The sequence below is a fragment of the Balaenoptera borealis genome, assembly GCF_965194805.1.
Source record: "Balaenoptera borealis genome assembly, chromosome: 7".
Lineage (NCBI taxonomy): Eukaryota > Metazoa > Chordata > Mammalia > Artiodactyla > Balaenopteridae > Balaenoptera > Balaenoptera borealis.
The window spans coordinates 4,766,335-4,792,867 of NC_138864.1; the positions used below are offsets into that span (position 1 = coordinate 4,766,335).

General features: G+C 44.4%; 1 protein-coding gene across 1 annotated transcript in view; it reads left to right on the plus strand.

The window, feature by feature from the left end:
* ABCA13 (ATP binding cassette subfamily A member 13) overlaps positions 1-24,300 on the plus strand; it is a gene marked incomplete at its 5' end in the record, with an annotated part of 336,636 nt that extends 312,336 nt beyond the window's left edge. The window contains 4 exon segments of the mRNA XM_082400416.1: positions 17,854-17,988; positions 18,885-18,894; positions 19,217-19,262; positions 19,265-24,300. Coding sequence (XP_082256542.1) covers positions 17,854-17,988; positions 18,885-18,894; positions 19,217-19,262; positions 19,265-19,533 — 460 coding nt within the window. The 3' untranslated portion in view covers positions 19,534-24,300.
* Positions 24,301-26,533: the final 2,233 nt, after the last annotated feature.

Sequence of the window (26,533 nt, forward strand, 5' to 3'; positions counted from 1 at the left end):
GTCTGGCTGCCCCTGGATGGAGCCCATCACATGGTGTCTGGGTCTCAGTCTCCCCAGCTGTGAGATGGTTGTCGTGAGGACCACACACGTGTGAGAGAACTTAGAAGAGGGCCCTGCTCCGGTCATGCTGGGGTGCCTGCTACTGTTACTACCACAGGCAGTTTTAGCCAAGTGACCCGTCCCGCTGTGTCCCCAGGGAGAGTCAGGATGTAAAGGGGTCAGAGAGAGCTTCTGTGATGGGTTTTGTGAGAGGCGATGAAAGCCAGGATGAAGCCGTGGAAATGAATATTCCTGAGCCCTGAGTCCAGACAGTGTGATGCTGAGCATGTCAGCAAAGGCAGCAGCTGAGGAGGAGAGTCCAGGGTGATCCCGTGATTTGGGGACGGAGGGAACGTGAAAAGAGTGAGGAGAGAATGAAGAAGAGAGAGCGGGGGTGCAGGGGCTCTGAGGAGAGAACTCAGGATGAAGCGATGTTTCAGAGATGGACCTGAGGTTGGGTTCAGACCTGAGTTAGGGGTTTCCCTGTGGAGACATGGAGGTGGCTGGGCTGGGTCCCGTCTGGGTCAGGAGACATGGTCTTAAGTGGGAGCTGACGGCGGGAACTGCAGAAACCCTGTAGAGGGGTGATGCAGGGAGCTGCAGAAACCCCATAGAGGGGCGATGCAGGGAGCTGCAGAAACCCCATAGAGGGGTGATGCAGGGCTGGGTCCTTGGGAACCCCCCAACCACGAGGGCCGGTGCAGAAGAGCCCACGGAGAGAGGCAGAGGAGAGGGGAGCCAGGAGGTAGTGAAGGTTTAGCCCCTGTTCAGCTTCCAAATCCCAGTGCTGGTCTGGACCCATCATCAGCCACTAGAAACCCTCAGGGAAATCCCAGCAAATGAAATGTTGATGGCAGCCAGGGGCCCCGCTGGAATAACAGCTCACTGTGTAACCCAAAGTGGGGTCTGGCTGCTTGCCGCTCAAAAGCCAACAAAGAGGCAAGGCTGGTGGAAAGGAACGTTTGCTTTATTTCAGAGGTCAGCATCCTGGGGAGGGGGAGGGCGGGCTCCTGTCCAAAGGCTGACTCCCCCCCAGTGACAACCAGTGGGCAAGAGCTTTTATAGACAGAGGAAGGGGGCTATGTGCAGAAACAGCACAGTCAGCTCTGACAGTCACCTTGAAATTGGTCATCGGTGGTCTGACCAGTGTCATCTTGATTGTTTTAAGTACAGTTAATCTTCAGTTCCAGGGTTGGTTTGTTCCCATTTCTTTGAGGCCAGTTCTCGGAATTGTGGCAGCTTATGTCATGGCTACAGTCTGGTCATCATGGAGTTCACTTCTTCCATCTGCTGGGGGTTTCAGTATCTACGAGACAGCTCACAGGACATGGCTCAGAATATTATCTGTAGCCCTTGAGGAGGGACTAAAGGTCCTTGACTTTGCCTAATGACTAAACTATTATTGTTTAGTCTTGTTGGACTGTTTTCCTTGGTTTCTGCATTTTCTCACTTCTCTGATTAAACTTACTCTTTGGCTAAAGTTTTCCCCCAGACAAAAGGCAGGTGGAGGACATGGTGGGCAAGGACCATAGGGTTCTGCTCCATTTCAACTGGGCACAGAATCCATCTTCCAGGTGGGCGGGGAGGGGAAAGGGATGCAGGGATGGGGAAAACCAAGAGCTGCAGAAGTAGAAAGGGAGGAAGAGCATGTGGGTGGGGTGTAGGAGAGGTAAACAGATGGAAAAAGAGACACAGAAGGAGAGCACAGGCCCTGCCCTCCCTGCCCCATCCGCTGGGATGGCACAGCCCCGGAGATGGTGCAGGGGAGAGAGGTGCATCCCAGACCTCAGAGCCGCCATATCGCCCCCAGCCTGCCAGCGAGACCAGGTCCAGGCCATCCCGGGCTGCACTCCCTCTTCTTGGGTGCTTTTCATCCACTCTCCACTCTCGGTGCCCTGATTCTTTTCCTTCCACCTTTGCTCGTTTGAATTCCTTTCCTGGGCCCGAAGGGCAACCCACTCATCCTCCCCCATAAGAGAACATTCCTCCAAAGGATGCGAGCCCCTTCCCCTACTCCTTTCTGAGCATCACAGCCCCGCATCCTGCTGCCCACCCAGACCGCCCCCTGCCTCCGGGCTCCATTAACTGCATTTGTAGAAAATGTGAGGTGTGTAAGGCCACCCTATCAGGAGATGATTGGACTGAAGAGTTCGTCAGAGGTCCCGAGAGGATGGGCCACGCGTGAGCCCAGCGAGGAGGGACCAGTTGGTCCTATGGAGTCTCTCCCATTGGGTGCCCGTCAGCCAGGGAGCGAGGCTCACAGCACCTGTGGTGTCACAGGCCTAATAGGTATGCATCGCAGGAGAGGTACCAACCGTGGCATCTGGCGGCGGGGATGTTTGGTTGGAGGGTGCAGGGGAGTCTCTGAGTACAGGTTAAAAGTACAGGTAAATCTGGTTAGAAGGGCGCTGAATTCTCGCTCGGCTCTCCGGGCTGGCAGGGGAGGCACAGTGAGAGGGAGGAGCCGGGAACCGGCCTGAAGAGGGGCCAGCTCCGCACACGGGGCACTTCATCCCACAAGCCAATCCCCCGGGCCCTGGGTGACCTCAGTTTGCAGAAGTTTCAGGGTCCGAGTGAGAAAAGCATCTTCCTCTCCTTCCAAACTCAGTCTGGTCCCAGCTCAGATGTGAGAAATGACACCCAGGAGCCCGAAGGCATGGAGGGCACTGGGAAGCTGACAGGTTGGGGTCACCGCGATGCCCCCCACATCCTCTGAATACCGCTCCCTTGCCTTGTTGTCCCGCACCTGCAGCCTCTCTCAGACACCTCCCAGCCGTGACTGCATCCCCACCAAGCTGCCAGCACCGTCCGCCTTCCTTGTGGGGTGGGACCCCATGGCCTCTCCAAGGCTCGGCACTTCCCTTCCTTGTTTTCTCCTCACAGCGACAACCTGTTCTCTTCTTTGGCAGGTAACTGCATCCTCGCTGCCAGGAGGTCTGTCTGTGCCAATCCTGCCTGGTTCCAATTAGACCCTATGCTCCTGGAGAGCACAGCCTCTGTCCTTTGTCCACCTCAGGGAGGCTCTGTGCTCGGCATCCTTACTGTCTCAGGGATGGAGCCTGGGGGCAGCGGCAGCTGGTCCTGGACCCCTCGGCCTGGGGAACCCAGGAGAACTATTCCAAAGAGGATGCACACGGTCCTGAAGTGTTTAGGCTTTGATCCCCCAGGAGGGCTAAATTCACTCCTTTCCTAATTGGCCATCCTATTTTTCTTTCTCAAGTTCAAGACTGTCTTTGTTTAACTTCTTAAGGTGTCTTAAGTGACAGCTGTAAATAATTAAACATTGTGTTTAACCATAGAGTTGGCATTCTAATGTAGTTTTAAATGTTCTTTGTGTTCATAAACAAAGAACCAACCAAGTTCAAGTTTGATAATCATGGAGTCATACTTTATCATTTCAGGAAAGAAGCCAATGCTAGATTTCAGTTCCTGGGAGTTACTAAGGGACTTTTTCTGGCTCTGGCTCGGGGCTGCATCCTGCTCATCCCAGCTTCAGATGGCATCCCATCTCGATTTGTCTGAAAGTGAGAACTGGTTGGCCAGAAGGACAGACAGGGTCTAGAGTAGGGAATTTCCGAGGCGCGGTCTCTCTGGAGAGAGTGGCATTTTCTCCCCCTCCACGCCCCCTATCTCCCCCCACCCTGAGCCCTCCGGAGTCTGCTTCAACCTTGTGATGTGCAATGTGGTCCCTGCCCTGTTCCACCGCAGGCCTCTTGCCACTGCGAGCTCCTCTCAGACCCTCCTCAGCTGCGTTCTCACTCCGTCCTTCTCACTCTGTCCTTCTCCGCACTCAGCCGGGTCCCCCCATGATGACGTCTTCCTTCCTGCTGGAGGACCTGCCCTCCCCTAAGCCTCCCCTGCCCTGGCCTCCACTGCCTGTGCTCAGTGGCCCTGCAGTCTGGACACCGCCTGTGGCTTTCCTTTCCCCATTTCCAGTCGGAGCAGGAGAGGTGCCAGTGCCCCTTGGTGACCCCCTTCAGGCTCAAGAAATTTGGGAACGCGTCCCTCCCCCTTTTGCCCCAGCTAAGGAAGTTGCCTTTTCTGAAATTTGTAGAGCACAACCATAACCTGCAGTCCCAGACCCCCTCTCCTCGGTGATCAGGCCCCTTCCCAGGAGTCACTCCTGTTTTCCATTCTCACTTCCACAGCCTATGGAACAACCCTTCTCTTATGAGTCCCAGGTCTCACCCTTTATCTGGTGGCCATTGGTTACATGTTCTCTTCCCTCCTGGAGTAAGTACTGTGTGTAGATTATCTAGCATGAGATGACACCTATATAGTGCGTTCCAGACGCTAGTCCTGAGTGTTCTACACGTATCAGGTAGCTTATTCCTCATGACTGCCAACCCAGTAGCCATCGTTATGACCCCTTTTTACAGGCAAAGAAAATAAGACTGGAAATGTTGAGTGTCATTCCCAGGGTCACTGGTTAGTAAGTGGAAAGGTTGGATTTGAACCCAAGCACTCTGGCTCCGCTTTGTTCTGCAATGTGTATCCTCATGATCATCCCCATGTAACAATAAAGGGAGTGAGCCATCGTGGGGCCGGGACTCACCTGTGACCCATCTGACTCCTGAGCCCCCAGGACGGTCACCTCACACCCAGCCTGCTTCCCACTGGGGCTCATCCTGGGGCTGTGCAGATGTGTATGGATGCAGACCCTGCCCGGTCTACAACCACATCTGGGCCAATTGCTCTCTCTTGTTGATTTTCCTCTTGGTGGTGTTTCTGTGTGTTCTCATTGTCACTAAGATTCTGACACACACTCACTTAACATGTTCCTAAGCTGAGAGATGCCTCGTGGGGGAGGTCTCACAAAATATTTATTTATTCATCATTCTTCAATTCCTTTGTCCCTATTTTTGAGGGAGCAATTTGTTTCTTTATCAAGTGTATTTCTTTTACTCCTGAGAAAGGAGGTAGCTCTCCTCAGCAGGTGGTCACCTGGCTGACCCGTGGAATTTGTCATCACGTTTGCCTTCACGACACTGCGTTGCATGAACATGGTCAGCATTGCCTTAAGGTTTTCTGATCTGCGTGCTCTTCTCCTGCTGGGCGTTTTGGGTGGGTCCCTCTGGTCTTGGACATTCAGCTCATGAGTGACGTCATCCAGAGCTGTCATTTTACCAAAGGGGGCACCATACTGTCATTTTCTCATATTTTCCCTCAAGAACAAACAGACTGCTTCTCACCCACAGTGAAGATGGGGAACGGAAGTGATGAGAGATTTTTTTCCTGGATTCAGACTCACATCGTGATTCCTGTTCATTCACGCACATTAGCTGAGGGCCTGTCTCAGGAGCCCAACGCAGGTGTGGTCCCCTGAGTCAGTAAGTCTGGTGTCAGACGGACACGCATACACAGAAACATAAACACAACACTCTGTGGTGATTTGGTGAACAAAACGCTGTGTGATGCAATTCAGGTTAAGTCATCAAATGTTTTTGGGTGTCTGTGTAGTCACAGGGTGTTGAGCTGGAGAGATGAATAAGGCATGAAACCTAAAGAACAAATCAAAAATTACATGAGAGCCTGTAAGTGCTGCACGCAGTAGGGGTTAGGAGGAGACAACACTAGCCCAGTGTTTTAGGTGATGGATTGCTGGGGTGGCTTCATGGAAGAGGAGGCATTTCAACCAAGTGTATTCATGGGAGGTGACTCAACTATGCATGCATTTCTGGTGCTGGGAGAGACCTGGAGATAAACAGCACAAATCATGTTTGACAAGAGCTGGACTGTTACACAGGCCCAGGGTGAATAGCAGGGCATCCACTTGAGGACAGCCTTTGGGGTTAAACCAAGGAAGACTTAAATGCTGGGGTGAAAAGTTAGGGAACAAAGGGAAGGAACAAGAAACAGGAGCAGGAATGTCAATTAAAAGGCGATTCTTGTTCTTTAGTTGGAGGTTAATTTAGATGGACTGGAGTCGGCTGGGGACAGGGCGTGTGGGGAAGAAAGCATTGGTGGGGGGCTTTGCAGAAAAATATAATAGAGCTTTACAGCCGACTGGTCCGGGGAGTCAAGGAGGGAGGAGCCATCGTGGTCACTAACCCTCGGGTCTGGGAGATGGAAGATGGAGCTGTCGGGGAAAAATCGGGGCGCTGGGACGGCTGAGAGCGGGGTGAGGGGGGGCATGTCTTTGTGAGCCCCGGGAGCTGCCTGGGGGTCTCACAAGGAAGAAACTGTTCTGTGTTCTGCCCTGTGTCCTTCGTCCCGGCAGGAGCCAGGGAAAGAAGACTAAAGCTGGTGGTGACGGCTGACTCTCAGGAGACAGAGGATGAGAGTAGCCGGGCTCTTCACACCTTTGCGTCACTGTTTGTGAACGCGGATGTGACAGGTCGGGGCCCTCATCCGTGCTCTTACATCTATTGAAACGTTGCCAAACTCAGGCCATTTGCCAGGTGCTTTTTGTGCATTATCTCATTTAATCCTTACAACGTGATAGCTATGAGTTTACCCACTTCACCGTAAAGAAACTCAGACCTAAAGAAGTTAGGCTGTTGGCTCAGAACAGAGAGTTACAATTGAAAGAAGCAGTTTTCAAACTCAATTCTCGACTCCTGAGTTCCTTATCCCTTTCACACTACGGCTGTCATCCCCACTCACCTGACCCCAAACTGATGGATCGACAGAGCGCCGCGGCAGGGGTGTGGACCCTTCTTCTGCTGCATCTACTGAGAAAACAGGCTCCCCTCTTCCTGAAACACGGACCGACCCCTTGGATGAGACAGCTGAGATGTAGAGTCAAACTTGTAACACCACCTCTAGGACCTTGAAAAAGTTCTTTCACATTTCTGAAAGCTGGTTTTTTCCCTTAATGGGGACAATCATACATATTTTGTAATGCTGTGGAAAGAAGTAGATGGATACACCAGTAGTGTTCCCACCTGATGCCGTGATGTCCTCTTTTCCCGAGATGAATGCGTGGTTTATTCCCTCAGTTCTCTCAACAGTCACCGCTCCAGAGGGGTCTCCAGTATCTAGTCCACCCTCCCATAACAGCAGAAGAGCCCCTGGAGGTTAGCTGGCATCACAGCCACCTGGAAATAAGAATGCATTTTCCAGCTCTCACGACCAACCGCTACGTGTGGGCACAGAGATAATAGGAGAGGTGCCAGAAACTTCAAGGATATGACTTTGTAGGAAAGGACATACACTTTTTCTGCCCCTTCCTTCCTTCCTTCCTTCTGACCTGAATGCAGATGTGATGGTTAGAGATGAAGCAACCTCAGCAATGGAGACATGTGAGCAGAGCAATGGGACAGAAAGGGCCAAAGGAAGGCCTTACCCCTCTGCACTGGCTGACCTCAGACTATAGGCTTGCTCATATCCTGCTGCTTTGGGTTTTCTGTCACTCATCTGTGAATCTAAACAGACGTACTCTGACATGTGAAAAACAACATCGGTGTGTTTACCTGATTATTTTCAACTTCTTCCCAATGGAATATAAATCTCCTGAGGGTAGACCTTTGTTTCTGTTTATTACTGTATGTCTGACATTTGGGACAGTGCCCGGTACATGACATGTGCTCAGGGTATTTGTTGAACAAATAAATAAATGAGTGAATGAATGCAAAGTCCATAGTGCATGGGGGGCCTTTACTAAATGCTATCTTCTTCCAGGTTCTATAACTAGACTTTGAAAGAGGAATCAGAGGAGGCTGTGGAGAATTTAGGGTCTGTTCAGCTTAATGAACAACTACTAATAACAACAATCAACCCCTTTGATAAAGACTTCCATTCCGATCCCACTGATCTCTGGACGGGGTGAAACCTGCTTTCTCTCAGAAGCTTCTGCATTATTCATCCTCCGTTGGCTGCTTTTAGAAACAGGCTCTGTCTTACTCAGTGCCCCCATTAACAGGAACCATCAGGTGCGTGATTCAGGCCTAATTGCTGCCACAGCCTTGGCAGTATTTTCCTGTCACTTCCCTGCAGGGTAGCCAGACTCAGCACTGATGCACCCTGACCTGCCAAGAAATAATGTGCAATGAAGACAGAGAAAACATGCCTCCAAAGCTCAGTGTGCACTACTGGATGGTGAATTCTGATTCCAAACGTGGTCTCAGCACAAGAAGACCCAGCCTAGCCAAGGAAATGGATTTCTCTTAGGTCAGAACTATATTTCAGCTTTCAAATAATTCAAGATTGGAATTTGGGAAGTTTATTTACTCTGGGTTCAGTTAGCTTAAAATTTAGGTGTGTGTGTGCACTCAGAGAAAAATGCATGAACCCGCAACATTTCATGGTTTCATAGTTGAGAAGCATTTTACAAATTTGATTTTGGGTTCTCTTTTATCAAAGCCATTAAAAAAATAAACTTTTCCCTGAGTTAGATTTTGTTACGTAGAGCAGCAAAATGAAGTTTATAAGATGCAGTGGATTATACGATTATCATTCGTCCTCCTGAAGCTGCAGGTTGGCTGGCTCTGTCCCAACTGTCTCTCATCCTTCTCCTGGGATCAGCCTCTGAGCAGTGGGGCTACGAGAACGGAATGGCCAAACTGCACAAGTACGATTCAAGCCTGAGGTCACATCACACCTGCCAAACCAAGTTATGTGGCTAAAGAAAAAGAGTAGAAAAGTAGTCCCATCTCTTAGGGCAAGAACACAGCAAAGTTATGTGGTGAAGGGTGTGGGCATGGGAGGATGCAGAGAGTTGGGGCCATGTTTACAAACTACTACTATCCCAAACATTTGTCACTAATTTTTTTTTTAAACAGTGGCCATCCTCTTTCTTTGCTTTTTAACAGATGAATTGAGATATACTTCACATGTCCTGTAACTCCCCCATTTAAAGTGTATAATTCAGTACTTTTCAGTGTATTCACAATTATGTGTAACTGTCTCCACAGCCAATTTTAGAACATTTTCATCATCTCAAAAAGAAACCCTATCCCTTTAGCTATCCCCCTTCTATTAATTCCAGTTCTAAGCCCTCACTAGTCTATTTTCTGTCTATTATTGACATATTAATGGAATTACATAGTGTGTGGTCTTTTCTGACTGGTGGCTTTCACTTACCATAATACTTTAAAGTTCATCCGTGTTATCAGTACTTCATTTCTTTTTATGGCCAAATAATATACAACACTTTGTTTATCCATTGTCAATGGACAATGGATTGTCAATTGGATTGTTTCCACCTTTTGGCTATTATGCGTTCTGTTGCTATAAACAATCAGGTATGAGTTTTCGTATGGACATATCTTTTTATTTCTTTGGGCATATACCTTGGAGTGAAATTGCTGGGTCATATAGTAACTCTGTGCTTAATCATTGAAGGAACTGTCAGACTGTTTTCCAAATTGGCTGCACCATTTTACATTCCTGTCAACAATGAATGAAGGTTCCATTTTCTTTACATCCTTGCCATTTAATTATCTGAATTTTCATTCCAGCCATCCCAATGAATGTTAAGTAGTATCTCGCTGTGATTTTGAGTTGCATTTTCCTGATGACTAATGATGTTGAACATATATCCATGTGCTTGTTGCCCATTTGAATGTCTTCTGTGGAGAAATGTCTATTCATATCTTTTGCCCATTTAAAAGAAACTAGGTTGTCTTTTTATTATGGATTTGAAAGAGTTGCATACTCTGGGTACAAGTTCCTTTTCAGATAGATGATTTGCAGATATTGTCTCTTGATACATGGTTTGCCTTTTCACTTTGATAACATCCTTAGAAGCACAGATGTTTTTAATTTTGAAACTACCCAAATTATCTATTGTTTCTTTTGTTTTTCATGTTTTTTGTGTCGTATCTGAGAATCCATTGTGAAATCAGAGACAATGAAGACTTTCCACTATGCATGATTCTAAGAGTTTTATCATTTTAACACTTACGTTTAGATATTTGATCCATTTTGCATAAGCTTTGGTATCAACTGTGGGCATTGCATGTGCATCCAGCTCTCTCAGAACTATTTGATGAAAAGATGATTCTTCCATTGAATGGTCCATGCCACCTTGTCAGAAATCAGTTGGCCACAGGCCCACAGGCTTATTTCTGGACTGAATTCTGTTTCATTGACCCATGTATCTATCCTGATGTTACTACTCTGTCTTGATCATTGTTGCTTTCAAGTAAGTTTTGAAATTATTGTTAGTCCTTGAGCTTTTTCCTCTTTTGTAAGATTGTTTTAGCTAGCCTAGGTCCACTGTGATTCTATATAAATTTTAGAATCAGCTTGTAATTTCCACAGAGAATTCAACATGGATTCTCACAGAGATTATGTTGAATCTTTAGACCAATTTGAGGAGTATTGCTGTCTTAACAATGTTAAGTCCTCTGAGTCATGAACGTGGTGTGCTTTTCTGCTTATTTAAATCTTCTTTAATTTCTTTTAACAATGTTTTCTAGTTATAAAATATAAATTCTGCATTTCCTTTGTTAAATTTAATCTTAGGTGTTTTATTTATTTTGATGCTATTATAAATGGAATTAAAAAAAATTCATTTTCTGAGTGTTCATTGCAAGTGTGTAGAAATACAGTTCATATTTATGCATTGCTCTTGTATCTTGCAACCTTGCTGGACACATTTATGAGTTCCTGCAATATTTACTGGATTCCTTAGGCGTTTCTATATATATGCCCATGCCATTTATAAATGTAATTTTACTCCTTCCTTTTCAAAATGGATGCCTTTTATTTATTTTTCTTACAAAATTTCTCTAGGTAGAAACTTCCCTTTTATTCTTATGTTGTTGAGTGTTTGTAATCATAAAAAAGTGTTGGATTTTGCCAAATGTTTTCTCTGCATCTATTGAGATGATCATATTGTATTACATTAGCTGATTTTCAGATGTTAAACCAAACTTGCATTCCTAGAATAAATCACACTTGGTCATGGTATATGATTGTTTTTTATGTTCAGTTTGTTAGTATTTTGTTGAACATTTTTGTGTCCATGTTCATAACAGATATTGGTCTCTAGTTTGTTTTTGTTTTTCTCTTTTGATACTTTTACCTGGTTTGGTGTCCTGGTAATACTGGCCTCATAAAATCAGTTGGGAAGTGTTCTTCCTCTTCTATTTTTTAGAAGAATTTATGATCCCAATTAACATTTTCTTTGATATAGATCATCTAGTTTTTAATTCATGTTTGGAGGAATCCAGGGTAATACTGAGAAAATATTTACTGTCTTGATGATGTATTTTCACAACCCATATATCATTAGGGTCTTCCTTGACAACGGGAAATGGGAATATCTGCCTGATTTCATGGCAGTGAGGGTTCAGAGTCCCCTATCCGAGGGGCTCTGTGAGTTCCTGGTGCATCATCACCTTGTCACATGCCCCAATGTCTCTGTGCACCTATGGGCTCCCCACCCTGTGTGCTTGCTGCTGGGCCTGGGAACACATCAGCTCAGCTGTGTGCCCCTCTCATTATTTGCCCCCCAAACACATCAGGCTCCAGTGTTCTGTGAACTTAGTCTTCTTCCTGATGTTGTTGAACGTGGAGCTGAGGGGGAGGCGTGCACAGCACAGCACAGAGCTTCCTGTCTGTCTGGTCCTGTCCTGCACCCTCTGTTGCTTGCTGGCCAGACTCCTCTGGTGGCCAGTATGTACCCACCCTGCTGTCCAGCAGGAATGTTTCAGCCACTTTGAGGCCCCAGAGACTTTCGCCCTGGGTCTGGCTTCTTGAAGCATTTTCTCAACAAGGGGAGGGACACTGCCTCTTAATTCCTCTCTGCTAAGAAAATTATTCATTTTCCTCATTATTCCATTATTGTTTTAAAGCCTGTATTACATGGGATCTGACTGGAGTCCACAGAGATTATTTGGGAAACGAAATTCAGAAGAGCTTTAATTGCATCTTCCGAGAGGATCATCCCTTCTATGTCCCCTCCACACCTCCAGACTGCAGCCAGTCAGAATCAAGTGCATTTGCTTGTGGGCCTGGAGCCGAGCCCTCGCCCTGCCCGGAAGGGCTTTACAAAGCTGTGATCGCTGCCGACGGGGCAGCTGAGCGGGGTGCAGGCTCTGAGGTTCCCCATCTTAATGATGCTGTTTCCCTCCCGAGGTCTCACCTGTGAGTGCTTGGGCCGTCTCTACAGGCAGCACTCACCCAGCCGGGAGGAAAATTGCCCTGGCCTTTTTCCATGGGACATTTGCTTAATTACGTTGAAAGGCTCAGAGAGAAAAATCAGGGTGAGAATGACTACTTTAGTCCCCACCACCTCTGCGGGGATGGTGGTGTGAGCACAGTGTGGCGGCTGAGTCTGTCAGCAGGCAGACCCCCAGGGTTTGCCGTGTTCTGAAGTCTGATGTGACAGGACATCCATCCAGCTGCTCAAAATGTCTCCTTTTCCCAAAGACTCTTCCCTTCTCGTACTGACGTCACCCAGGATGGACAGATACGTAAACCACAGAAATGCCATTCTCTTTCATGATCAGGCTTCTGATCGTGTTTGCTTTAGGAAAACGTGCCACTCTGTAACATTTCCAGGTTAGGGCCTGTGTTTCCTACTGAGATTCAGTGGGGCTGCGCCTGGAATCCCACCCAATGATAGGACATTTGTTTTCTGTTTGTTTTCAGATGGCTTATGTGGTTTTCTACTAAACTGAACCAGCCTGCTCAGTGAAATAATTTTTGTAGTTTCCTATTGGCCCCTACTTTTATGCAGGAGGATTATTACACATTTAGAAGCTTTTTTTTATGCTTTTATTGATCAGAAACTCACATAAATAATTTATTTCAACAACAAAGACCTCTGTTGGCTCGCCCCTCCACACTCTGAGTGAAAGTTATCTTCTGTTACTCAGAGTAGAAATCATGGTGTCAGGATTTCAACTTTATGGATAACAGTTAAATTTATATCTCAAGTTTCTCTTTAAAAATGAAAAGAATAAAAAAAGAAATGTCTACTTGTCAGGATTGAGAAATATAGACAATCACATGTACTATTACCAGCCTTAAAAGGTATCTTTTATCTATCTAGATTCTAAGGCATTTCTGAAACGAAGAAAAATGTTCAGAGATCGTGAAAAAAATGCAGGAAGCTGGATGAAGGTCCTGGTCTTAAGCTGAAATCTCAGCAGCCTGAAAACAAGATGGTCCATGGTGCTGGTTGGGCAGGTGACAGGGGTCTAGTGCTGCAGGAGCGGGTGCTTACTTTACCATCCTGCTGACCTGACTATTGCCTCATGCTTTAAAAATGGTCCTGTCCCATTCTCCCCTGAAGAAAAGAAAACCTATAGAAATATTCAGACCATTTTGCTTTTCAATTAGGAGAGAAATTCTAACAAAAAATTTAATCCACTCACTGATTCATCAAACAGTACCTGGACGCCAGGCAGGAGAGCTGATGGTCCTTGCCTTCGAGCAGCTTTGCTGTAGCAGCTGATGAGCTAGGAGGATGCTCCACACATGGGGATGCACAGGAGAAGGGCATTCTGACCCCGAGAGCTCAAGGGAACCTTTGCAGGCAAAGGCCTCCACAGCCAGCATAGGACCTTGCACATGGAGCACCAAATCAACATGTTGCATAAATGGAGAAAAGGGCTCAGGTGTGAGCAGAATGAGAAGCTGAAGGCAAGGGCATGCATCAGGTCGTGGAGAGCCTGGTGGGCTGAGCCCAAGAGTTTGACTTTATTTTTTTAAATTTTATTAGAGTTTAGTTGATTTACCATGTTGTGTTAGTTTCTGCTGTACAGCAAAGTGACTCAGTTATACATGTATATATATCCTTTCTTTTCATATTCTTTTCCATTATGGATTATCCCAGGATATTGACTAGAGTTCCCTGTGCTCTACAGTAGGACCTTGTTGTTTATCTCTTCTCTTTATGTAATAGTTGCCTCAGGAGTTTGACTTCAGAGGGAAGATGTCCAATCTTTTGGTGAAGGCTGCGTGACCTCCAAGTTCTGAGACAGTTCTGCTGGCTTTTGCTCGTGGCAGCTTTGACCTGTGCTCTGAATTCTGGATCTGCGGCTGGTGGGGTCATTTAAGAACCTGGCACCCTGGCTGTAGAGAGGAATCTTCACCCGCAGAAGTGTGTGAACATGGATCAACCTTCTCTTCACTGTGAGGCTGTGTCACCTGCCCCCCGAGATCTTGCCTTTAAACTCAGAAGCTCACAGAGGCTCTTTCCAAAGTCCCTTTCTTCCCTGGGAGGAATGCTGGTGCCAGCTGCCAAAGGCTGCTTTTCATTTGTTAGATGTCAAAGGCTCTCTTTATGTTAATGTCTTCCCTGCATATTTCTCAGGACCGTTCAGATTTGCATCTGCAGTGGTTAGAAAAGTTTCTGAAACAGACTTAACTGAAGTGGAAGTAGTAAAGGCCCTGGCCCTGGAGAGAAGTGGTTTTGAGTCAGAAGGCCTAGGTAGTCCCGTCTCTGCTAGTGATAAACTGAGTCATGGTGAGAAGCCCAGACCTCTTTGGGGCTCAGAGTATTATTATAAATATGTGATATGATATGATATCATATTATATTATATGATCTAATCTAATCATAATCTAGTCTAATCTAATATACAGTAAGTCCCCTACATACCAACCTTCAGGTAGTGAACTTTCAAAGATGCGAACGTGCGTTCGCATGTCCAATCACATAAGTTAGTTCACGTGTTTGGCATACATTGTCACGTGCATGCATCCTCTACAAGTGGTTGTGCTTTTGTGTACTTTACTGTACAGGACTGTGTAGAGTACAGTAGTACAGTATCTTTATTTCAAGCCCAGGGTGTCTGGAAGCAAGCGTAAAAGCAGTGGTGATGTAGCTGGTACTGCTAAGAAAAGCCAGCTGTTGTACTGTACTACTGTACTTTTCAAGGTACTGTACTGTAGATTAAAAATGTTTTCTTTATTTTTTGTGTTTGTTTTTTATGTGTTATTTGTGTGAAAAGTATTATAAACCTATTACAGTACAGTACTATATAACCTATTGTGTTAGTTGGGTACCTAGGCTAACTTTGTTGGACTTATGAACAAATTGGACTTATGAATGAGCTCTCGGAATAGAACACATTTTTATGTAGGGGACTTACTGTAATATATAATATAATATAATATAATATAATATAATGAACTACTTGATGTGAAAGTTCTTAATATCAACAACGCCATGTGCGTGGGCGATTAAAGAGGACTGTTTGGAGCTTGAATGTAGCCGACAAGTATCCATCACTCAGCCAGCCCTCCTTATTCTCTCACTGGCTTTTAAAATACACGTGTGTATATTTGTTATTCCATTAGTGCGTTGCCTGTTCCCTTGTTTTAGCGTTTATTAGGTGTATTACACTGAATGTTTGTGGTACCTAAATGTTGTATCCCAGCAATGGTCTAATGCTTCTTACTGGTGCCTTCACTGGCAGATGACGCTGTTTATTTATTTTTATGTAATCGCCGACTTTGCAAATGATGTGGATGTGATCTGTTGTCTGGATATGTGAGAGGGATGAGTGAATATATAAACGAATGACTCCTTGGTTTCTTTGAAAGCTTTTAGACTGTAAAGCACATGAATCAAATAAATCCTTCATGGAATTTAGATCATTGGCATAAATGTGTGTAGATTATAGGCAGAAATGAGAAAGGAAGACTAACATAAATTAGATACTCACATCGTGAATGAATTTGATAATCTGCAAAGATTCTCTTAGTTATTGAAGATGCTGTGCTTTTATAACTTTCTGTCTACATGTCTTGTTGAGTATTCTAGAGAGATCCTCAGGAATTTGCCAACCAATTTCAGAAACATATTCTCTTGAGTTTTTTTTTTTTTAAAGAACTATGTAATTCAGATTCTCTAGAGTAAAGCTGAATTTTAAACATTAATATGTATATATTCTTATAGTGAGAATTTGTTAGACAATTATTGGAATTTAGCATGCATTTTTTAAAATGCATTAGGAAAATACGCCTGGAGGGCTGCCATTCCTGCGAATGTGAAGTGGATCGTAGTGTGTGTGAAAGAGCAAAGTCATTTCTGCTTACTCAGTGTTGCCTCTCACCCTTGTATTTTTATGTAGCAAATGTGGCAAATGTGTGTCCTGATTTTTAAAATTTATTTTATTGAAGTCTAGGTGATTTACAATGTTGTGTTAATTTCTGCTGTACAGCACAGTGATTCAGTTATACATATATATATATATATATATATATATATATATATATATATATATACTTTTCATATTCTTTTCCATTATGGTTTATCACAGGATATTGAATATAGTTCCCTGTGCTCTACAGTAGGACCTTGTTGTTTATCCATTCTGTATATAATAGTTTGCATCTGCTAATCCCAAACTCCCACTCCATCCAACAACCCCCACTTGGCAACCACAAGTCTGTTCTCTATGTCTGTGAGTCTGTTTCTGTTTCATAGATAGGTTCATTTGTGTCATATTTTAGATTCCACATATAAGCAATATTATATGATATTTGTCTTTCTCTGTCTGACTTACTTCACTCAGTATGATAACCTCTAAGTCCATCTGTGTTCTGATTTTTCATTTGCTTTGTCTAACTCCCCCAGATAAATCGTGAGCATCTTCACACCAAAGAAAGAGCTCCTTCATTTTGGCCACGTCCTGGGCAGAACCTTGGTTTCACTGTATATTTATTCACCTGCTTCCTCAGTGCCACCTGTGCTGACCCGGGCAAGGCTCGGCCTCAGAGAGTCCCGAGAGCGAACTCAGGAGACCTGTGCCCCAGCTACTTTCGCCGATGTTCTGTCCTCAGCAACCTCTCAGCCCTGAGTGGCCTGGAAACCGTTAGCTCGAAATAGCAGGAGGCCGTTGGAGTCACACACAGGTCTCGGGGGATCTGAAAGCAGGGCAGGAGGCTGGGACACAGAACCGGGACGAGGATCTCTGGGTGCTCACAAGGCTGATCCATGTCCCTGAAGCGCGGCCATGCTGCCTTTGGCCTCTTGTTCACCATGTAGATTCACCGGAAAAGTGCTTTGCCCATAAACGTGTTAGTCAATCTCACATATGGAAAACTTCGTTAAATGCAACCATTTCCCCAGCAATGCTTTGTAAATGAAGGTGCTTGTAAGGCTCTGGGCATGCCTTTTTTCATCCATTCATTCATTCATTCGACTAATATTTATTAGTTCTAGGTGCTTGGGGTACATACAACAGTGAAGAAAACCAATGAAAAATTGCTAACATCGTGATATATTTGTGTATTTGCTTTCATTCAATAGATCTTTACAGAGATGCGGGGCATCTGGAGCATGCAGTAGAATAAACACACATGGTTTTGGGAAGCCCCATGCATTCTTGGAGGTCACTGTTTGAGGTTGTGTATGGTATGAACGTAACCTCGGGTGTGGTCGCTCAGACCCCAGCAGACCTACCGCCCACATCTCTGCAATGTCAGGCCGAGGGGCCCCTGTAGTCACAGGGCCCGCAGGGTTAAGTACAGTTGGGAGAATTGTTTTCCATGATAAACAAATGCCTGGCTTCATCCTGTAAGCAGCCCCTATTCCCTTCCATCCTTCCCAGCCACGCTGTCATCCCCTGAACCTGGGATGTTCTCAGGGTCCGTCTCCAGCCCAGCTCTGACTTCTTAACTCAGCACTTCGCTTTCACACTTTCACCCTGCCTCTTGTATGGATTAGGAGTTGATTCTAGAATTTGCTAATTTTTTGAAAAGACAAATCAGTCTCTGTGTCAATGAATTACAGCAAACTGCATGAGTTATAATTACTTCCTGAATATTCTATTTTTGAGAACACAAAATTTTCCAACAATTTGGAATAGTTACTTTCTTTTGTTGCCTTCCTGTGAAAATGGACTTAGAGTTTATCCATCTTAGGGCTATATAATAGTAACCTTATTTTTTAAATTCAGCTCTCAGGTTTGGTGATGATTATACAGTCAAGGTTTGGCTCTGCAATGAAGCAAATCAACACAGTGCTGTTTCCGACTGCTTGAAGCTCTCTTTTCCAGGAATCCAGTTTAAGGTATTGCTAATATTGTACATTACTTCTTTGTTTTGAGCTAAAAACATCTTATAAGTGTACTTGTCTTTTCCCCTGTTTTAATTCTTTGCTGTCAAAAGATATCTCTTATTGTTCTGACCTCATTGCAAAGTACAGGCCACACCTCTCCACCCAAAATATCAGGGGTGGTGGATGTCACCTGACCTTGCTATAGGACGACAAGCCTGCTTTTCCCCTTGTTGGGTCACCCAGAGCAGATGGTGGTTACTCATCCCCCCTTTTCTGTGGGAACAACTTCATTACACAGTTTGTTTTGTTGAGGATGGAAGATACAAAAGTTAATTTCTCCCATGCATTTGCTGTGGGGTTTGTAGGCTCAGGGATTTCAACATTAATTCACAGGAAGGGCCCTGGGCTTGAGATCACAACCCTCTACACACTTGATGCAAAGTGTGGTCCCTGAGCCAGCAGGTCTTCATCACCTGGGAGCAGGTGAGAGCTGCAGTATCTCAGTCCCCAGCATAGTGACCCCAAATCTGCACTTTACCAAGGGGACCAGGCGATCCTTGTACACACAGACGTCTGAGAAGTGCCATCTGCAGTTCTCTTGGATGACCCCATGATTCCAGTTTGTCATAACTTCTAATAGGTTGTAGTCCTCAAAGGAGCTATGCATTGCGTGTCTATTTCATCCACGACCATTTGGTAAAATCCTACCCGGCGAGAAGCATGCCGTCCAAGTCACAGGGGTTCAAGGACCACTCTAAACTACCCCGTGAACCCATTGTTGGGATCTCCATGTGCACCCGTGGAAATGAGGCTCAGAACAGTTAAACATCTCACCAGGAGTTGCTCAGCTAAAGGTGGGGATGGCCGGGTGCTCCGGTGTGAGGTTCAGGTGTCTCTGTGCATCTCTGTGATGTCACATATACCTCCTTCTTCTCAGCTGTCGACAGGTGTCTTCTTCCCCCTAGAGAGGGCTTCCCAGGCTTGTGGCAAGGCGGCGGGGGGCGGTGGTGCAGAAAGGGGCAGAGCAGTCACCCCCACCCAGGGGGACACCTCTTATCAAATATGCCTTGTGGTGAATCGTAACCCATGACTATTCTCTGGAGACTCACAAAACTGACCCCCGCACCTAGTTAGTATTTAAAGGTGTGGTTTGCAAAAAGATAATTTATTTGGCAATTAAATATAGTGTGGTCAATTTTGCTTAATGATTCCTAATCCTGTGATCCAATCTTTTTTTTTTTTTTTTTTTTTTTTTGCTTTTAGGGGTAGCGCCTTAATTTATTGGAATACCATGTGCCAAAAAGATGGGCGTGCTTAGTCTATTCAGAGTTCTGGAGGACAATAAAAACTTCCTGAGTATCAAATATTACTCCATCAAGCAAACCCCTCTGGAGCAGGTATGGTACCTCAAAGGCGTCACCACGTTGTTTTTCTTGAGGCCTACTCCAGCCAACTTAAAAACGAGCCAGATTATACTTCTTGAGATCACCATATCTTTTATTACTCACCATTTGAGTTTGCAAAATTCTGATAAAGATGGTGAGTGTGAGGAGCCCCATTTATTGTGTGCTCTCCACTCAAGGTAAATAGTCACCATTCAGGGCTTCCAACTGCTCATAATTTCATTGGTCGCTCAGTTAGCAGATCAGGCCCCGTCAGCCTTCCCATCCCCACTTACCCACCCCCCCCCACAGTAATTAAAGGGGCTCCACTGTAAGTGAGCTGACTTTGGGAAGAAAAATGCTTGGTTCCCTGAGTCCCAGAAGGTGAAATTAGATCACAGGTCAATCTAAAGCCGTGCTTAAGGCATCGAGAATTTCCTGATGATTTATTAATTTTCCAGAAATGTTCATCATTCCTGGAGTTGGGTCCTCAGAAGACCCACCTGTTGAGGGTGATTTAGGAAGGGGTGCTATGAATGAATGGTTATGAGTCTTAGGAAAAGTTGGGCAGGGCTTGGAGATGTTCCTTGTAATAGTTGAGAACAAAGGGTTGAGTGTTCCTCGAAGTTAATTATTTTCATCATTTCTTTCAGATACTTGTTAATTTTGTGACTGAGCAGCAACAAACTGCACCACCTTCTGGTCCGTCCGCCAGTCGTGAGCACCCACAGAACCTGCCTGTCTAAGCGCTGAAGAAGACGTTGTTCAGAGAAATAAAACCTCGTCCTTTATTATAATTAAGATTCAAAGATCAAAGGAGCGAGTGGGCCGCAGAGGAGCTGGAAGACACAGGGCAGGCAGTCCAGTCTCATTATCTCCTTCATTTTCTGTTTTGAAACTCTTTGTTAATTAAGAATGATCACACTGAAAGGTCAGTCTTTTCTGTAGACTTTTGGGCAGTTCCTTTGATTCAGTTACTGTCTTTGCCAAGTTGAGGTGGGCCGGGTTCCTGGGACACGGGAAGGAATTGACGTTCCTTCTGGAGCTGGAAAGGCTGTCAGAGTTTGTCCAGGTCAAACATTCCATTTTAATTTTAAGGAAACTGAGGCCCCCAAGGCTAAAGACTTTCCTAACTTATTTGTATAGGGAATGGTACGCAGAATTGTTTTCTATTTTTGTTGTCCTTTTACTAGATTATGCTTACATGTGTCTAAATATCAATTCAGTGATTTAAATGTGCCGTTTCTCTAACCCCGGATGAAATTATATGTTATGAGATGAAAGCATACTATTTTTTCTTACAAAAGATGCTTTTAAAAAAATAGGCATTAAAGAGCTCTTTAGTCAATGCTTTAGCAAAATTAAATAAATTGAACTGGGTACACTGTATCATTTACAAAAAGTGTGACCAGAATTTCACAGATTATAAATTTAGGGGACTATAGAAAGAAATATAATATAGATGTATTTTCTTTTTATTAATTTGGATTAATAATTACTGTTCTTAAAGTCATTCTAAGTCAGTGGTTTTCAAAGTGTGTTGGTCCCCATAATAGCTGCATTTGCATCTCTTGGGAGCTTGGCAGAAATGAAGGTTCTCAGGCCGCACCCCGGAATCTAAAACTCTAGGGTGGGAGCCCCGCAGTCTTGGTTTAAACAAGTCTCCCTGGTTTCTGAAGCACATTCCAGTTTGAATACCAATGGTCTAAGGAAATATGTAGGTACCTTCTAATTATACAAGCAAAACTAGCACCATATGTAGTAAACATTAATTTTCAAACAATTTTTGTATTTCTAAAACTCTGTCATTCTCAGAATTATTGTCCTAAGAGTATTTTCAGATATAACGTGCTCAGATGTGGCTCTAAAAGGCTTTGTAAACCCGGCCGTTTGCATTTTATAGTTAGTAAAACACATCAAATCACCGTGTCTGTTCCTCAAAATGGTTTCCAGTCAGACACTTCTGAGTTGAAATATTTCTCAACCTTCTTTGAGTAACATTCTTCTAAAACCCCAATGGAGGACTGCACTGATTTTATTTTAAAACTTAACCTTATCCAATTAAGTTTTTGAGTGACAGTAACTTGTGATCAAAACAAAACACTTTCTTGTGGTATTTCTTTGCTGAAGCAAGATTTCCTTAAAATATATCTTTCCTGAACATAATTCTATACTAGAGATATTTTTAAATGTTAAGGTTTAAGCCAATCATGGATCGTTTTGATTGAATGATTTTGATTCACATATATCACATGAATTATGCTTTCTAAAAGAAGTTACAATTTAGGGTTTTATGATTTTTCTCCCAATTCTACCATTGTCTCATTGTCAAAATGGAAGATGCAATCTTTTGTTGTTGTTGTTGAATCAATAGATAAAATTTGTGAAACACAAACATGTTTATACTGCCATGAATAAATGAAGTGTGCTTTAATGTAATTGTGTTTCTGCCAGTATATTTCCTTGCATCTTTAGGGATCTAATTTAATTTTGGTAAGGAGGAAATGAAACTACTAGGATCTTTTAAAGCTTAAAGGTTAAAATTTAATTGTGTTTTACTCTGCTATGTTCTGCTCTTAGGGATTCTTTTCTAGGCTTTGAGTTGCTGATCTCTTGAAGTTCACGCTTCAAGGTATGCCTTTGAACAATAAACAGGAAGAAAAAGAGAAACCCAACGTGCTAAAACGCCATATCCCAGAATACAGGACACAAAAGGTCAAATCTTATGTTAATGTTGAAAATGTCATTGCATTTATAAGTCATGCAGATATGTTATGCCTTTGGAGTTAAACATTTGTCTTAAGACCTTTGGGCTTAAGGTCACCCAACTGAGACTTTTAAACAAACTACCGTCTTTTGAAAGCATTCTGAGTGGAGTACTTTGTAAGGCAGAGACAACCTTGATGATTCCACTTCCACTGATCTGGCTTTTATTATATAGTTTATCTTTGCCCAGATGTTTAAACAGATGATGTAGTAAAGCCTTCATGCAAAGTCCAGAGTGTAAAACTCAAACAAGAAGTATATTTTTGGAATTGTAAAGAGTAAGGCCTTAAACTTAATACTTAGCTTCGTTTAGTGGATATTGAATTAAAAAACGGCTCAACATTATCCCTCCAAAACATCTTACAGAATACTTGCACCACACACCCCCTCCCCTCAATATTTAGTGTTCGTAAGTAGGATGTGCATACTTCAGCTTAATCACAGATTCTTCTACCCAAATGGGGAATATAGACATTTAAAATTTCCAAATGGGTGTGACCGTGTTCTCTCCTTTGGCTATTGCTTGGGTGTTGCATTATCCAGCTTAGTGTTGGTTTGGAGCTGGTATGTTTACAGTATGTTTCAACTCAGTTTCACACCCTTGAATAGTCCAAGCCCTTTCAGTCACACACGTGTGCGTGCACACGATCGTTCTTTCAATTAATATTATCGAGCCCATTCTGTGTACATAAATGGATGGTGGGTGCAATAAACAAGAGGTGAGGGATTCACAGTGCAAAGACCCAGCCTCTGTCCTTGAGAAGCAGGCAGTCCAGTGGGGACAGCAGGTGAGGTCTGTGAACCCTGAGCACACCCTGCTCTCCAACCAAAGTGGTGGGTACTGACCTCGTGGAGTCCCCACCATCTGGATGGGCCCGCACAAATGGGGAACAGGAAGAAGGATATTGGAAGGTAAGAGAATTTCAGAACAAATCAACACTACTCAGTGAGCAGTGTCTATTTGCCTACGACTCTGGAGGGAGTTGATATAATGGCTCCGTAGCACGGAGAACCCAGCTCTGCCACCTTTAGAATTTCCCTTATGTTCCAATGTAGCTGCTGGAGCTCTAGCTATCACAATGTAGTCAACGCAGACAAGAAAGAATACATTGGATTAGGGGGAAAAGCACACCATTTAAAGAGGTCTCCTGGCTTATATGACATTGGGCAGAAATAGTCACATGGCCGTATCTTAGCTGCAAATGTTTGGGCAGTACAGTTTTAGCTGTGGACCTTAAATGAAATGTAGCTTCTGATTCTATGCAAGAAGAAAAAAAACACATACTGGATAGGCAGCCAGCAGTTTCTACTACAGGAGCACACAACAAGTTTTGTGGTCGTTTCATGTGAGAACAGAATGAAATCAATTTTGGTCACATTGAGTGAACTAAGTAATGTCAAATTATGTGACTATTTTTGGGCAACCCAAGTTCTAAGAGTATTACTATTTTCAGGATTAGAGTAGTGTATTAACATCTGTAGATCAGATGCCATTTGTATTTATAAGCATTATCAAATTGAAGCAATAGATAAAATAATTTTATGGATATTTTCCATTTGGGGTAAATAAATGACACTGTCATTTTCTCGCTGTGAAAACTCCTACTGAGAGCTTTAATGGATAAATTTTTCTTGCTAGAAAGGGTTTCAAATTGCTGAAAGAAGTCAGAAGCATTTTTCTTAATTACTTGCTATTTCTTGTCATTGCATGGAAGACATTTCACTATTTTTATCAGTAAATTTATCACATTTTTCTTTACATTCAAGTGTTTTAAGGAAAAATGAAGTCTACTGCATTAAATGCACGTCTCAAACATAGCAAAATGTACTGGTTAAAAAACACGTCTAGAGAGAGGAGCTTCAAGATGACGGAAGAGTAAGACGCGGAGATCACCTTCCTGCCCACAAATACATCAGAAATACATCTACATGTGAAACAACTCCTTCAGAACACCTACTGAATGCTGGCAGAAGACCTCAGACCTCCTAAAAGGCAAGAAACTCCCCACATACCTGGGTAGGGCAAAAGGAAAAAGAAAAAACAGAGACAAAAGAATAAGGATGGGACCTGCACCTCTGGGAGGGAGCTGTGAAGGAGGAAAGGTTTCCACACACCAGAAAGCCCCTTCGCGGGTGGAGACTGGGAGGCAGAAGAGGGAAGCTTCGGAGCCACGGAGGGGAGCACAGCCACAGGGGTGCGGAGGGCAGAGCGGAGAGATTCCCGCACAGAGGGTTGGTGCCGACCAGCACTCACCAGGCCGAGAGGCCTGTCTGCTCACCCACCGTGGCGGGCGGGGCTGGGAGCTGAGGCTCGGGCTTCGGAGGTCAGATCCCAGGGAGAAGACTGGGGTTGGCGGTGTGAAAACAGCCTGAAGGGGTTACTGCATCACAGCTAGCCAGGAGGGAGACCAGGAAAAGGTCTGCAGCTGCTGAAGAGGCAAGAGACTTTTTCTTGCCTCTGTTTCCTGGTGCACGAGGAGAGGGGATTCAGAGCGCCGCCTAAACGAGCTCCAGAGACGGGCGCGAGCCGTGGGTATCAGCGCGGACCCCAGAGACGGGCATGAGATGCAAAGGCTGCTACTGCCACCACCAAGAAGCCTGTGTGCGAGCAGAGGTCACTATCCACACCTCTCCTCCCGGAAGCCCGTGCAGCCGCCACTGCCAGGGTCCCGTGATGCAGGGACAACTTCCCTGGGAGAACGCACGGCGCGCCTCTGGCTGCTGCAACGTCATGCCGGTCTCTGCCGCCAAAGGCTCGCGCCGCCTCTGTACCTCTCCCTCCCCCCGGCCTGAGTGAGCCAGAGCCTCTGAATCAGCTGCTCCTTTAACCCTGTCCTGTCTGAGCAAAGAACAGATGAACTCAGGCGACCTACATGAAAAGGTGGGGCCAAATCCAAAGCTGAACCCCAGGAGCTGTGCCAACAAAGAAGAGAAAGGGAAATCTCTCCCAGCAGCCTCAGGAGCAGTGGATTAAATCTCCACAATCAACTTGATGTACCTGCATCTGTGGAATACCTGAATAGACAATGAATCATTCCAAATTGAGGAGGTGGACTTTGGGAGCAACAATATATATATATTTTTTTCCTTTTTTCACTTTTTGTGAGTGTGTGTGTGTATGCTTCTGTGTGTGATATTGTCTGTATTGCTTTGCTTTTACCATATGCCCTAGGGTTCTGTCGTCCTTTTTTTTTATTACTTAAAATTATTTTATTCCTTAATAATTATTTTTAATTTTAATAACTATTTTATTTTATTTTACTTTATTTCATTTTATCTTCTTCTTTCTTTCTTTCTTTTTTTTTTCCTCTTTTATTCTGAGCCATGTGGAAGACAGGCTCTTGATGCTCCATCCAGGCTTCAGGGCTGTGCCACTGAGGTGGGAGAGCCAAGTTCAGGACACTAGTCCAAAAGAGACCTCCCAGCTCCACGTAATACCAAACGGCGAAAATCTCCCAGAGATCTCCATCTCAATGGCAAAACCCAGCTCCATTCAACGACCAGCAAGCTACAGTGCTGGACACCCTATGCCAAACAACTAGCAAGACAGGAACACAACCCCATCCATGAGCAGAGAGGCTGCCTAAAATCATAGTAAGGCCACAGACACCCCAAAACACACCAACAGATGTGGACCTGCCCACCAGAAAGACAAGATCCAGCCTCATCCACCAGAACACAGGCACTAGTCCCCTCCACCAGGAAGCCTACACAACCCACTGAACAAACCTTAGCCACTGGGGATAACATCAAAAACAATGGAAACCACGAACCTGCAACCTGTGAAAAGGAGACCCCAAGGACAGTAAGTTAAGGAAAATGAGAAGACAGAGAAACACACAGCAGATGAATGAGCAAGGTAAAAACCCACCAGACCTAACAAATGAAGAGGAAATAGGCAGTCTACCTGAAAAAGAATTCAGAATAATGATAGTAAACATGATCCAAAATCTTGGAAACAGAATGGAAAAAAATACAAGAAACGTTTAACAAAGACCTAGAAGAACTAAAGAGCAAACAAACAGAAATGAACAAAACAATAAATGAAATTAAAAAATCTCTAGAAGGGATCAATAGCAGAATAACTGAGGCAGAAGAACGGATAAGTGACCTGGAAGATAAAATAGTGGAAATAACTACCACAGAGCAGAATAAAGAAAAAAGAATGAAAAGAATAGAGGACAGTCTCAGAAACCTCTGGGAGAACATTAAAAGTACCAACATTCAAATTATAGGGGTTCCAGAAGAAGAAGAGGAAAAGAAAGGGACTGATAAAATATTTGAAGAGATTATTCTTGAAAACTTCCCTAATATGGGAAAGGAAATAGGTAATCAAGTCCAGGAAGCACAGAGAGTCCCATACAGGAGAAATCCAAGGAGAAACATGCCAAGACACATATTACTCAAACTATCAGAAATTAAATACAAAGAACAAATA